At 31.8% G+C, this 15,274-nt stretch overlaps 1 protein-coding gene and 1 long non-coding RNA gene across 2 annotated transcripts; both read left to right on the top strand.

Moving 5' to 3' along the window:
- Positions 1 to 1,986: 1,986 nt before the first annotated feature.
- Positions 1,987 to 4,238, top strand: LOC111241492. Its single transcript, XR_002667583.1, has 2 exons — positions 1,987 to 2,217; positions 3,984 to 4,238. It is a non-coding gene; the product is annotated as an uncharacterized LOC111241492 (long non-coding RNA).
- Positions 4,239 to 11,338: 7,100 nt separating this feature from the next.
- LOC106761909 (receptor-like protein 12) lies at positions 11,339 to 14,953 on the top strand. Its single transcript, XM_014645524.1, has one exon. It carries the CDS (start codon positions 11,339 to 11,341, stop codon positions 14,951 to 14,953), a length of 3,615 nt encoding a protein of 1,204 aa, XP_014501010.1.
- Positions 14,954 to 15,274: the final 321 nt, after the last annotated feature.

Genomic DNA, 15,274 nt, shown 5'->3' with positions numbered 1-15,274 from the left:
TTAGATTCGAGATTACTTTACCTGTCCTGCTGTCCCTATTTATAGACGATGTATTCATAACTGACCATTAATTTCATTGATTCGCTATGCCTTCCGTTACATCTCCATCAAAGCCTTTTAATGCTCTCTTGACCCCATCTCCACTTAATCCACACCGTCCGGTGTTAGGCCTCCTTTGCTCCTTGTGGCTTTGACAACCTGGCCGACCGGTCTTCTTCCAGCACTCTTGATCCGGCCGGCCCGACCGATCCTTCCCCACTACAGTGATATATATGACTAATATTTTTGTTTTCTTCCAACAAAGTTATGCATTAGTGACAGAGATTCCACTTACTTTTAAAAATTTAAAGCATTACACCACTTTCCCTTAATCAATTTTATGGTCAAGTCTTTTGCCATCTCACCACTTCACTTTTTGCGTAATATAACATAAATTATTGCCAAGGATGTGAAAGTGTATGTCAAACAAACATGACATAATATACAGAAGAATGAAAAATTATATAAAAATTGGGATGTTTTAAAACCAATAAGGAAAATCTCATATTTTCCTGATTGCGATGAAAGTGGCTCTAGTGTCTTGTAAATTAATGTTAATTTTATAAGGGTGATGTTGAAAAAACTGATTTTTAAGTGAAGTTTCAAATTTAATAAGCTTTCATTTATAGCATTGTAAATGGAGTATTGAATGGAAATATTGAGATGAGGTTGTATTTAGTTTTCTGTAATGCGATTACCCAAGTTAAACAAGTGGTGTAAAAACCATCCCACTATCATATCTAAAAACATAGTTCAAACATTGCCCAAAACAATTACCTAATCTTAAGTCATAATCCTTTTTTCTTTTAGATACAGTAAACTACTGAAATAAATTTTGAAGTCAAGATACAAATTCCTAGAGAATTTGTATTTTTGAAACAGGATAAAAGTAAAATTGATAGAGTTAATATAAACTTTTAATATAAACTGATAGCGGTATCTCTGAGTAAGATTTATGTTTATTCATTCAATTGAGATATAGAGTGTCCTAAGAGTATATGCCGGTCCATACAACCACCACCATTGTTGTTTCGTCTGTCTGGGGTTCCGTGAATGGGAATCTGAAAGAAAAATGAAACATGGACAATCAAAAGGGTAAAGGAAATAGAAGAAGGAAGAAAGGAAGAGACAAACCACGCGTACGTGCAAGGGAGAAAGCACAGTGGGTCTGAAATTTTATTATGAATTTTGGAGTAGAATGCATGGGACAAAAGCAAGGACAAATGCAAGGGAGAAAGCCATTTTAGGGTTTGGAGGGCTTTTTAGATGAAGGAAAAGTTTAGGCGGATAGGATTTTGGAATTGGGGGGAAAAATTTTTTTAACTGGAGAAAACAACTTAGTCTAAAATATTTAGAGGGAAGAAATGTAAAACACTTAGAAAATAAAAGAAGAAAATATATTATTATTTAAAAAGACTAGAAACCTCTCTTTAAAATAATTAAAACTTTCACAAATGATGTGAATTAGATAATTCAAATTAAACATTTTAAATTCTGTTAATTTAATAAGGGGAGGGGGCGAGGGTTATGACTTCCGCAAAATAACTCTTTTAAATAAGTTTTTTTTTTTTTTTTTATGCAACTCCGATGCAGTCCTGGTCAGAGGTGGCTGTGATAAGACAACGTTTAAGATTATCGACCATGCCTTCAAGGTTTGAACAAAGACACAATATTCGGCAAAAATCATGAAGCCATGGTTGAGCACATCACCCAACGAGAAAGCTGGGGCACGCGACTAGATGATTGCCTTCCATTGTACCGCTCGTCTGGTTTTTTCTTGTATTTTAAAAGGGATGTCGTTCGGTCTTACAGTAAACATCAAAATGATTAGGACATAAGTTTAGGTCCCTTATTCAAAGTTTAGAAAGTTCTTTATTCAGTAACTTTGTGTAATGACCTAAAAAAAAAAAAAAAAAAAAAATTATTTTTGGTGGAATACACATGGCAGCAAGCCATTAGACACCAACAACTCCCAATCACTCCACCACCGACACTCTTCTTCATTTTCTACTTCATCTCTTTCTTTGCATTCCTTCATTCTTCCATCTCCATCATCATCTTCTTCTTCTTCTTTTTCTCCTTCTCATACTCTTCATTCATTCATCTCCCATCTATCATCACTTTGGGTTCAAAATATTTGATCTAGGATCATTTCTCTGAATTGACCGTGCACTAGAGGTAAGGGGAGCAATTTTGTGAGTTTTAACTATATATGTTTCATTGTCTCTAATATTTAAGTTACCTCAGNAAATTGTCCATATCTACTTCATTTACCGTTAGATTAAGCTCAAATTTTAGTATATGATTCCAAAGATAACATATTTCATTTTGACCGTTCAGATTTNTGATAGGAGTTCTGTATCTAGAGAAATTAATTTCGTAAATTCAAATAGAGATACCATCACTTTATTTGTACTGCTAAGATCCCACGGAAAAACATCCTTTTCTGCCTAGTGAACCGTTAGATTGACCTCAAATTTTGGTATATGGACCATAAGACATATTAATTTGCTTTGACCGTTCAGATTNTCATTTTGAGATCTGTAATCAGAGGAATAAATTTAACACGTTAGATTGATTCATTGATCACCTGATTTTCTGCTACTGAGTCCCATCGGGAAAACATTCATTATAGTCAAGTTAACCGTTGGATTGATCTAGAATTTTTATATATGCTTTCAAAGACATGTATATTGAATTTGACCGTTCCGATTATCAATTAAATGTCTTAAGTAAGAGATATGGATTTCGTATTTGGGTCTGATGTTCAGCTTAGTTCTACCTCTAAACCACCTAAGGAATAATTTTACTGCAGTTAGTATAGTTGTCCAAAAATTATGATTCCGGTGTCCCAAGAAAGCTTTTTAAGTCTAGAATCCAATAAANCAAGAATTAACTAATTTGGAGTTCTGTGAAGAGAGTTATGAACAAAACACTGACCAAAGGTCAAAGCTGAAAATACCAGAACGTGAGTAAATTTACGAGTTTTAACGATTTTACTGCAGTTAGTATAGTTGTCCAAAAAATTATGATTCTGGTGTCCCAAGAAAGCTTTTTAAGTCTAGAATCCAATAAAACAAGAATTAACTAATTCGGAGTTCTGTAGAGATAGTTATGAATAAAACAATAAGCAAAGGTCAAAGCTGAATATACCAGAGCCTGAGTGAAATTTACGATTCTTAATAATTTTACTGCGGTTAACCCTCTTGTCCAAAAATTTTGAGTTTGGTGTCCAGAGAAAGATTTTTGAGTCTAGAATTCAATAAAACAAGAATCAATGCATTCGGAGTTCTGTAGAGGAAATTATGAATAAAACATTGAGCAAAGGATGTTTGTGCCACATAGTTAAGAGTATGAAGTATTGCGTTGTGAATTATGGTTGGAAAGCTTGTATTTATAAAGTATGGTTATTGGACGTAATTCCATGATCCTCAAGGGAGGTTACATGGTGGTGCCCTGTAGTTTGTCGTGATTGATCGTATGAATGGCCGGAGTTCAGGATGGGGTTTACCTTGACATTCTAATGACCATCCATGCTCAATTAGAGAGTGATGAGTCATGTGGTGAGAATAGGAGGAGGTCCTAGTCTTGGGTGTCTCCATTTATATGGGCCAAGATGAGTTTGGTTGGACTTACACTTGTGTGTGGTCGGGTGAAACCCCTCGGCAATGGCTTTGCAAAGCAGTAGGGCCACTACAAGTGCACAAACCCCTGGAACTCGACATTTCATACTAGTCCGGACGGTCAAATCACGTGGTCGGTCCTTGGTATCAACAAAAATTCATTTGGTCTTAGTCTGTATGGTGTTATGATCCTTACTTGCTTGAAATACTTGATTGATAACATTTTTTTTATTTATTTACCTAGCTCACCCTTGCACTTGTATGTTGCGTGTGTTTGTTCTCCCCCTTGCGATGATCATCCAATCCTTTGGATGTGAGCAGTAGGTGATGATGTACCTCTGGAGCAGACATTGGAAACCGAAGAAGATCCAACACCTAGTTCTTAGACGATGGTGTTGTTTTATTTCTTTTAGCTGATCTTGTTTGGCAAAACTTTGGACCTTTGTACTTTNAATTCTTGTCGTTTTAATTTCCCCTATATTTTGGATAACTGTAACTTATACTTATACAGTTATTTTCTACTCTCAACCTGCTTTTTATTATTATAATATGTTGCATTCCATTTGATATGATTTATACACATATTTTTGGGATGTTACACTTTGCATAATAATATTGTAATAAAGATGAATAAAGAGATTTAATTATTTGACTTCCTTCAGACATATATTTATAAATATTATTATTATAAACTTAGGTTTGATTCATAAATACTTTTAATTTCTAATTAACAACTATTATTTTTATTAATTATTCATTAATAACTGTTATTACTCATAATAATTATCAACTAATGGCTGTTTCGCATTTTCTGGCTGGGTGATTAACGGCCCGGTCATTGACTGATGGGGTGATACAGTACACCATCCAAAATTTATTCTATTTAATCTTTCATAAAATTAACTTTTATAAATGTATATTTATTTTATTAAAAAAAATTATAAAGTTAATTTTGATGAATGTATATTTGTTTGGTTAAAATAATTTATGTAGTAACTTTTGTATGTAATAAGTTAGAAAAATAAAATTAAATAATAATATGATTGTAGGTATAGAAATATTTGAAAAGAAAAATTTAATGTAAAGTTTAAAATTAGTAATATCAATGTAAAACATTTAGGTTTATTTGTACAAAATTATTTTAAAAAATATTAAAAAGGTATAGAATTTTTTTAAAAAAAAATATTTAGAAAAAATATATTGGTGGTATTTCGGGTTGGTCACTTAATGAGCCAATACAACCCGACTCATTTATTAACGAGTCAGAAAAACTTGAACCCCGCTCGAGGTGGGTAAACGAGTTGGTTCACTAACTCATTTAATTATATATTTTTTTTAAATAAAAAAATACAAACTTTCTGTAATTTAAATTTAAACAAATTTCACTCACAAAAAATTATGTTAAAGAACATTCAAAATAATAATAATAAGTACAATATAATCAAATGTCATCCAAAAACAAACACAAAAAATATACAAATAAGTTTCTTATATTCATCATTTTTTGTTCCTTATCTATTTACGATATTAGAATCTTGAATAGATAAATCCACAATATTATGCTCTCTTGAATCTTCCTGAATGTCAAACATACCTGAATGTAGTTGATCACATCAATTGTTGTAGTAACCCTTGACCCTTTTTGTCTCCGAACTCACTAATAAAGATTTTCCTAATATCAAAACAATTCTAACAATCAACAAAAAAATATTAGTAAAAAAAAAGAGAACTAGTACTCAATAACATCAACAAAAAATTAATAGTTTAATCTGTAACATAATTTTCCAAATTCAAAGATATCAAAAAAGAGTTTGTTCAAATAACATATACTCAAATTGTTTAAATAAAATGAACAAAATCTTATACAAGCATGTCAGAATATGAAAAAAAATCATTTCATGTCTTCAAATCCCCCAGAACAAAAAAAAATTTGCAAACCCCTATTTTTGTCATTATAGGGTTTTTGAAAAAAAAAAGAAAGAGAAGTGAGAAAACAAAAATGTGGAGAAGAGAGAAGAAAAAAGGAATGATGTTTTACCTGCTCCTTGAAGGATTTCGGTGGAGTGAGAGTGAGAGCACTGTCAAATTAGAGCAAGTACCGTGAGAGTGATTTGTGAGAGCAAAGGTTACTTTTTTGTATACACAGTGAATATGAAGAAAGTATTTTATTTTTTAGGGTTTCATAAATAAAATAATAAATTAAAAAAATAAAATTAGGTGGGTGGGTTGGTGGGATAACTCGGCTCACCACGGGTTCAACCCGAATGAGCCAGGTCTAAATGAGCCGGGTTGAAATCTGACCCGCATATAAGTGGGTTGTATTTTTCAAACCCAATCCGATCCGAACCCGTGACGGGCCGAACTGACCCGTAGGTTGTGACCCATTTTTACGGCTCTATTCTATATTTATTAGAAGCATCAGCAGCACCTCGCCAGTAGAAAGATAATAGAATTCAAAATGATCGTAAAAAGAAATTATACTTAGAATTCATATTCTAACAATGCAATAAAATAAAAGAAAAAAATACATAACTTATAATAATCATTTTAAAACTGTTCACATTATATCAAATATCCTTATATTGCTTCCATGATGTTCTGTGGTAGTTATTGTGTTCCTATTGAATTAGCTTTAATCTTTATATACATTACTCTTTTCTCAATGTTTTCTCTGTTTTGATCTAACTATTTTTAATATCTTGTGTCTCGGTCGAAGTTCTTATGATATTTTAAAAGTGTTTTCTATTCAATTTTTCCTTTTAATCCTACTTGACATTTTTGTTATTTCGTTCAAAACATTTTATTATGCATGTTTTGGTTGTTTAAAGTTTTACTTTACTTTTATTAAATTATAGACCTTATCAAGCCTTGTGTTTGTAATGAAATATAAACTATCGTGCATTTTAATAATTTATTCATACTTTTCTCATAATTCAAACTTTGTTATGATATATATTATTTAGTTAAATATATTTCTAATTTGCCACATATTCGATTTTTCGAGAACAGTAAACATACGAAAAATAAAATACAATGTACAGAAGTATATTGAAAGTCATTGACAATACATTACATAATGTATGAAAAAACATATTCTATCCAAGTTATTGTGTTTTAGTAAGATAGATATATGATTTGAATGATGTAAAATAATTACGTTAAGTGGGGAAGAGTTGACAGAGTTGCCTTCAAGTTCAGAATGTTCATACGCGGACAGTTAATAGATAATCATTTTCACTCTTTGCAGAACTTTGGATACGTTATCGTTTTACACATTGCGATGACCAATATTTTCTTTTTGACTAAATGTGATTATTTGATTTGTTTCTAAGTCTTTTGTTGTTAAAGTGATGCATATGATTCATGTTTTTGTTTTCTTCCAACAAAGTTATGCATTAGTGACACAGATTCCACTTACTTTATAAAATTTAAAGCATTAAACCACTTTTCCTTAATCAGTTTTATGGTCAAGTCTTTTCACCATCTCACCACTTCACTTTTTGCGTCATATAACATAAATTATTGCCAAGGATGTGTAAGTGTATGTCAAACACAACATAATATACAGAGAATGAAAAATTTTATAAAAATTGGGATGTTTTAAAATCAATTAAGAAAACTAGTAAACTACTGAAATAAATTTTGAAGTGAAGATACAAATTCCTAGAGAATTTGATAGAGTTAATATAAATATTTAATATAAATTGATAGCGGTATCTGTGAGTAAGATTTATGTTTATTCATTCAATTGAGATATAGAGTGCCATAAGTATATATGGGGATGTTGTGATTTGTTATTATATATTTTTTTTTCTAAATTATATGTGAATCTTAGAAAGACTGTTTATGCAATATTATATCTTCACATTTAAACAAATCAACTTAGTTATTTTCCTCTCAATCCTATATCTACAAACCTACACTAAGCGTAATATATTTCAAATAAACTAGCTAGACAAAACTAACGCTCACCCATCCCCAAATAATGGTGGTACGAAATATAAAAAAATTCAAATTACAAAAGGTCATATTACAATGTACAAAAGTTTGAATGTTTGTCTTCACATTACCATTCGTCTTAACCATTTGTTCATTTATCCTGGAAGGTTACCTGTATATATTCTCATGTCAAAGTAAGTAAAGACTTATCTACTTAAACAATTAATGTATATTAAATGTCATTATTTGTCTCTTTATCTCATATTTATAGATTTCAAAATGATCATTGAATTAACTACCACTTAATTACAACTCAATTGATTATAATTATATTTTGTCTTAAACTGATTAGTGTTAGAAGTAATTTCTTTGTAAAGTGATTCTTCAACCTCTTATCGAAACCACTCGGTCTCAGAATAATATATAGTAATGTTTAGGAAAAAGTTCTTTTAAAAACTAGTTTTTTTTATAACGCTTACGTGATAGCTTGTGATTGGTTCGTTTTGGATATTTTTTTAAACATAAATTCAAACATACAAATAAAATGATGACACATGCCCTATTGTCAAAAAGTTATTAAGAATAGTTGTCAAAATATCAAGATCCTAATGTTTATTGTATGGCTGACCACTATGTGGGGATTTTCCGATCTAAAATGACTACACGGTGATATGATATAATACATATAATAGTCTATGCAGTTCATTCTGAAGCCACACTTCCCTGATTTCGACACATTGCAAATAACACATGTAAGAGAATGTGTAAAATACATTGTCGAACATATTTTTAAATGATAAATTAAAGATTTATCGGATATAAAAACTATAAAAAAGATAAACTTTTATTTAAGCAAAAAATTAAAGAATAATTTAAAAAAATATATAACATAATATTTGTAACATCCCAAAATGTAGTACAAAATTATATAAAATTCATCACATAATCAATAATACATAACATTCAACAAACGCTAGAAAATAAAGTTATTTACAGTCATATACATAACTATAAATTTAAAACTTTATTTGCAACATCACTAACCAAGACTATATACAATACGACTAACTAATATTTCTAAACATCAACAGCTCCTCTGTCTAATGCCAGCTTTGGAGAAATCTCATCATCCTTTACTCAACAAATCCTCTAGTGATTGAATCGTACTCTCTAATTGCCCATCCGTTTACGGCTGATATGCGTAGTTCTTATGTAATCTGCTACCTAGCTCACTTTGTAAAGACAACCAAAACCTGAATGTAACCCACAAATCTCTATTTGACACTATGCTCGACGGTACCTCATGCAACCTCACTATCTCTCTGATATACCATTGTGCAAGCTTCACCATATACATCCTCAGATTCACCACAAGAAATGAGCACTCTTGATGAACCTGCTCACTATAACCCAAATGGTATCATGACCTCTAACTGTCCGTGGAAAATAGTTAACAAAGTTCATGGCTATGCTATCCCATTTCCACTCAGGAACCTCCAGCTACTGCAACAAATCACCAACTCGATGATGCTTTACCTTAGCTCTTTGACAAGTCAAACAAGTAGATACAAACTGTGTTACATCTCTTTTCATCCTAGAACACCAGAAAGACTCATTGAGGTCTTGATACATTTTAGTCATGCTAGGATGAATGCTAAAATAACTCCGATGTCCTTCCTCAAGGATCAAACTCTTCAACTCAACATCCTTAGGAACATAGATCCTGTCTCTAAATCTTAAGATACCATCAAGCCCCAAAGTAAACTCTCTACATTGCTCTGTACCCAACGCTAAGGCAGAATTAGAATGTTATCAATGTCAATAAGATTAGCCAATTAAGTCTTTCATAGTTAATTTACTCTTTTCTTGTGTGAAACACATGTTAGTTTATCTCAAATTAAGCTTTGAAAGCCTAATTAACCAATTTGATACATCATTAGGTATAAAACCAATTCATATATTATCACAATCTTTCACAAACTAACCATCATATTTAAACCATTTCAACCAATATACACCAATTCCTCGTATTACACGCATCAATCTATTCAATTCCAATCACAATCACAATCACATAAAAAATTTACTAGCTTTCCTTAGTTTCTCAATCCAATCATAGCTTTTATTTTTTTCTTTTCACAGTTTTTATCATTCAAATTTATTGATTGTATAGTTTCATTTTCCTATAGATGTACTAATAGCTTTTAGTATTAGACATAAGTTATTTCTGATAAGGGTTGACGGATACTTTTCTAAGTCTTTCCCATAACTTTGACTACTTTCTGCTTTTTTTAGTTTTTACATTTTCAATGTTTAAAATTTTAGTTGAGCGTATATTGAAAAGAATACTTTATCTACTTTATGTACTATTTATCAACAAGAACTGAATATGTATAACATGCCTAACAAAATAAGATGAAAATAAATTTAAAACTATTGCGGCCAATGTCAACATGAAATATAAATGAATTTAAATTTTATGCAAATCATTAATTGATATAAATATTTTTCCATTATCAATTTATTTTTAAATCATTTCAAATATTTCCAATACTTGTTTGATCCATTACGTTTCCTTTGTGATGATGAGGAACCCAGTCGGTCTTAAATTAATGATGTTAATGGTGTGTTTGGTGACGGAGCTTGTTTATGTTTTGTATATTTCTCTAATCACATGTCCAAACAACTTTTGGTTTTATTTTAATTTATCAGGATAGACTACACTATCTCGGAAAGTGGTTTATAACCACAGTCAAAACCTTTTTTTTTTTTTTTTACTGCTCTAATATATTTTGATTGTAGAATCGAAATTTAATGTCCACAATAATTGTTGTTTTATTTCTTCTGTACACCGATGCAGTCTATTTTTATATAATCGCAGTTCATCTTATTGCAAAACAGTGATCATGCACAAATCATGATTTTAATATTTTTATAATGATAATTCATGACCCTAATGCCAACCATCCCTCCTTCATTAAGCCACTTTTTGGGGGCTTCTTTGGATCTAGCACATATAATACTTCAAATGAAAACAACTCAAAGTAATTTTTCTATAGGTCAAAGTTAACGGAAAATTCATATTTGTTTATTCATAATAACATAAACAGCCTTGTTAAAAAAAGATGAAAAATAAAATCACAACTATGGCAAATGATGGCATAGCACTGTGGTGAGAATTGCATAGCTCGCAAAAAAAGAGTATTTTTTTTTTAGGAAAAACTTCTTTTAACAATACTTTTTTAATAACTTTTTTGAAAACGTATACTGTGATTGGTTCGTTTTAAATATTTTTTAAACATAAATTTAAATAGACCAATAAAATGATAACACGTGTTTCGTTGTAAAAAAAATTGTCAAAAAGTATTGTCAAAATATCATTGTCCATTTTTTTATAAGCACTGTATTTGTATTATGCGGCAAAATTCACGAAAGATTCTGCAGCAATGTATTTTACTTTCCTTTTACTTCTATCGTGTTTTCTCGTCTAGATTTACACAACTCCTAATGATATTTTTTTATAGTCTTTCAGTCTATGTTCAACATTTTTCATATATATTATGAAATTAATTAACATGATTTGACTTGATAGTTATTGCCACGTGGAAGTGAATTCTACGTTACTGCATGCTGATCTCTTAGTTTAGTCTCCAACTTGTAAAAATGGCCCTATAAATGGCTTCCTAATCCCACACCACCTTCACACCAAATCCATTTTCATTCATCGAAATTCTAAGATGAAGATGATTTACACTCTTTTTCTTTTCGCTCTTCTCTCGTCAGCTTGCTGCTGCCATGCTTTTGTCAATGATTTCTGCGTAGCAAACGTAACGGGTCCTGTTGGCCCTTCAGGCTATGAGTGCAAGCCACCCAACACAGTAACAGTGGATGACAAATATGGTGAAAAGGAAATAAGATGCATAGAAAGAGAGAGGGAAGCACTTCTCCGATTCAAGGCTGGCGTTGTAGATCGCTATGGCATGCTCTCTTCTTGGACCACTCCTCACTGTTGCCAATGGCAGGGAATTCGCTGCTCCAACCTCACTGGACATATTCTAATGCTCGATCTGCACGGAGAAGTTCATCAAGAAATTTCTTTCAATTATTACACTGAATTTTGGTCAAAACGTTTTATCAGCGGAGAGATCCACGAGTCGTTGATGGAGTTGTCACAATTACAATATTTGAACCTCAGTTCTAATTCTTTCCCAGACAGCATTATTCCAGAGTTTCTTGGCTCTCTTAGCAACTTGAGATACCTCGATCTTTCATGGTGTGATTTTGACGGAAAAATTCCAACCCAATTAGGGTCTCTTTCTCATCTGGAATACTTAAATCTCGCTGGTAATGTTTTGGAGGGTCCAATCCCTCGTCAACTTGGAAACCTCTTTCAATTGCAACATCTTGATCTCAGTTACAATATTTTTGAAGGGAATATACCAAGTCAACTTGGAAACCTGTCAAACTTACATGAGCTTTATATTGGAGGTGTTGGCGCTCTAAAAATTGGTGATGGAGGTCAGTGGTTATCTAATCTCATTTCTTTAACCCATCTTTACTTGACATCCATATCAAATCTTTATCATTCTCATAGTTTGCTGCAATTGATTGGTAAGCTACCAAAATTAAGGGAACTAAGTTTATCCGATTGTAGCCTTACTGATAATTTTTTCCTATCATTGAGGCCATCTATATTCAATTTTTCTACTTCTCTCACGCGCCTTGATCTATCCGAGAACACCCTCATGTCAACAATGATATTCCAATGGGTGGCAAACTTCACTCCCAACCTTGTTGAGCTTCACCTTAGTCATAATCACTTGGAGGGTTCTGTTCCAAATCACTTTGGTTTGGCAATGAATTCACTTGAGCACCTTAACCTCTATTCTAACAGATTCAAGGTTGAGGTTCTGCAATCTTTCATGAATATATGCACCTTAAAATCTTTAAACATGGGTGAAAACAGTTTGAACCAAAGTCTTTCATCAATTCTTCATAATTTGTCTAATGCTTGTGCTAGAAATTCACTACAAGAGTTGGATATGAGATATAACCAAATTCACTGTTCTTTACCGGATTTCTCCATGTTCACAACTTTGAAAATATTAGATCTTTCTGATAATCAATTATCTGGAAAGATACCTGAAGACATATTACCATCTCGGTTGGAGTCATTGTCAGTCCGATTAAACTTTTTAGAAGGTGAAATTCCAAAATCATTTGGAAATACACGCACCTTACGTTCATTGGACATTACTGGTAATAGATTAAGTGGAGAGTTTTCAATTATATTTCAACACTTGTCTGGATGTGCTAAAAACGTGCTACAATATTTGAAGTTGGGAGGAAATAATATCAATGGCACATTCCCTGACCTTTCAAGATTTTCAAACCTGAAAATATTGGATCTTTCAGGAAATCAGTTAACTGGAGAGATACCGGAAGGTAACCAATTGCCATCTCAGTTGGAGTCTCTCTCAATTCGATCAAATACTTTAGAAGGTGGAATTCCAAAATCATTTGGCAATGCATGTGCTTTGCGGTTGTTGGATATGGATAACAATAACTTGAGTGAAGAGTTTCCATTGATAGTCCATCACTTATCTGGATGTGCTAGACATTCATTGGAAAGCTTATATCTAGGCTGGAATCAAATCAATGGTACATTACCTGACCTCTCAGTTTTCTCGTCTTTAAAAAGTCTGTCTCTTGCTGCAAACAAGTTGAATGGGCAGTTTCCTAATGATATTCAATTTCCACATCAATTGGAAGGACTATATATGACATCAAACTCCTTAAAGGGTGTGCTAAGTGATTACCAATTTGCCAATATGTCAAAGTTATATTCATTACACTTATCTGGAAATTCTTTATTATCCTTGAAATTTACTCAAAATTGGGTCCCACCTTTTCAATTAAGGAAAGTAGGATTGCAATCATGCATCCTTGGTCCAACATTCCCCAAATGGTTACAAACACAAAATGAGTTTAGCTATTTGGATATTTCAAATGCTGGAATATCAGATATGGTTCCGAAGTGGTTTTGGACTAAATTAGCATTGCGAAAATGGGTTTCAATGAATATTTCATACAATAGTCTACATGGTATAATTCCGTATTTTCCAACAAAGAATCCTTATGATTCTCTAATTCTTGGATCAAATGAATTTGAAGGGCCTATTTCCCCATTTCTTAGAAGTTCCATATTGCTTGATTTATCCAAGAATAAGTTTTCAGATCTTTCATTTTTATGTGTGGGTGATCCAATTGGAATATTATACCAGTTAGACCTTTCAAATAATAATTTGTCTGGACAGATTCCAGATTGTTGGAGCCATTTCAAGTCATTAGCTTTCTTGGATTTGAGTCAAAATCAATTGTCAGGAAAGATTCCTACTTCAATGGGATCCCTCCATGATCTTCAAGCATTGTTTTTGAGAAACAATTTAACATATGGCATTCCTTTCTCCTTAAGGCATTGCACAAATCTAGTGATGATAGATATTGCAGAAAATAGTTTATCAGGATCTATCCCTCGTTGGATTGGGAGCAAATTAGGAAACTTGCAATATTTAAGTTTAAGAAGGAATCATTTCCAAGGAAACTTACCATTGCAAATTTGTTTCCTAAGAAATATTCAACTCTTAGATCTCTCACTAAACAAATTGTCTGGTCAAATTCTTAAGTGCATAAAAAATTTTACTTCAATGACTCAAAAGACATATCCGGAAGGAGGTCCTTCGCATTGGTATAGAGTTCAGACCACACATTTCATTGGTTCTAATATTTATGGTTTGAATACATTCTTGACATGGAAAGGTTCACATCAAATGTTTGAGAACAATGTATTACAACTTTTAAAAAGCATTGACCTCTCTGGCAATTACTTCTCAGAAGAAATTCCAAAAGAATTTGAGATCTTAATTGCATTGGTTTCATTGAATTTGTCAAGAAACAATTTGAGTGGAGAAATTCCTTCAAATATCGGAAAACTTACATCACTTGAATTTTTGGATATTTCAAGAAATGAATTAGTTGGTTCAATTCCTAACAGTCTGATTGAAATTGACCGATTGAGTATGTTAGATTTATCACATAACCATCTAGTTGATATAATTCCTCAAAGCACACAGTTACAAAGTTTTAATGCTTCGAGCTATGAAGATAATCTGAATCTATGTGGACCACCGCTTGATAAATGCAAAATAGCAATAGAAGAGCCAAAAAATGAAATTCAGGAAGATGATTATTCCTTTTTCAATCGTGAATTTTATATCGGCATGTCCTTTGGATTCATTATAAGCTTTTGGATGATAGTGGGCTTAATGTTATTTAGAAGATCTACTCCTTGAAGAAAAAAAAATATCAAACAAATGTTGTTATTAAAAAGTAACAATGTTCTGTAAGTACTGAAGGTTGCAAGAGGTTTCGAGGTAATATTATTGTAACATCATATTACTCCTTATATTTTTCATTGATTAAAATAGAATTAACAAACAATGATACTTTCATTTAGTAGTGAGTGTCGCTATAAATCTTATTTATATGGTCATCGTATATAAACTAAAATAGTACTTTCTTTACTCACTTTAAGACCTCAAATTACAATTGTAATTCCCCGTTTTCTCAAAACTTATTTTCCTTTTTTAAAAACCAAATAAACAGAAAAATTG

Source organism: Vigna radiata, chromosome 1 (assembly GCF_000741045.1).
Source record: "Vigna radiata var. radiata cultivar VC1973A chromosome 1, Vradiata_ver6, whole genome shotgun sequence".
NCBI lineage: Eukaryota > Viridiplantae > Streptophyta > Magnoliopsida > Fabales > Fabaceae > Vigna > Vigna radiata.
This window is presented reverse-complemented; position numbering and strand designations above follow the sequence as displayed.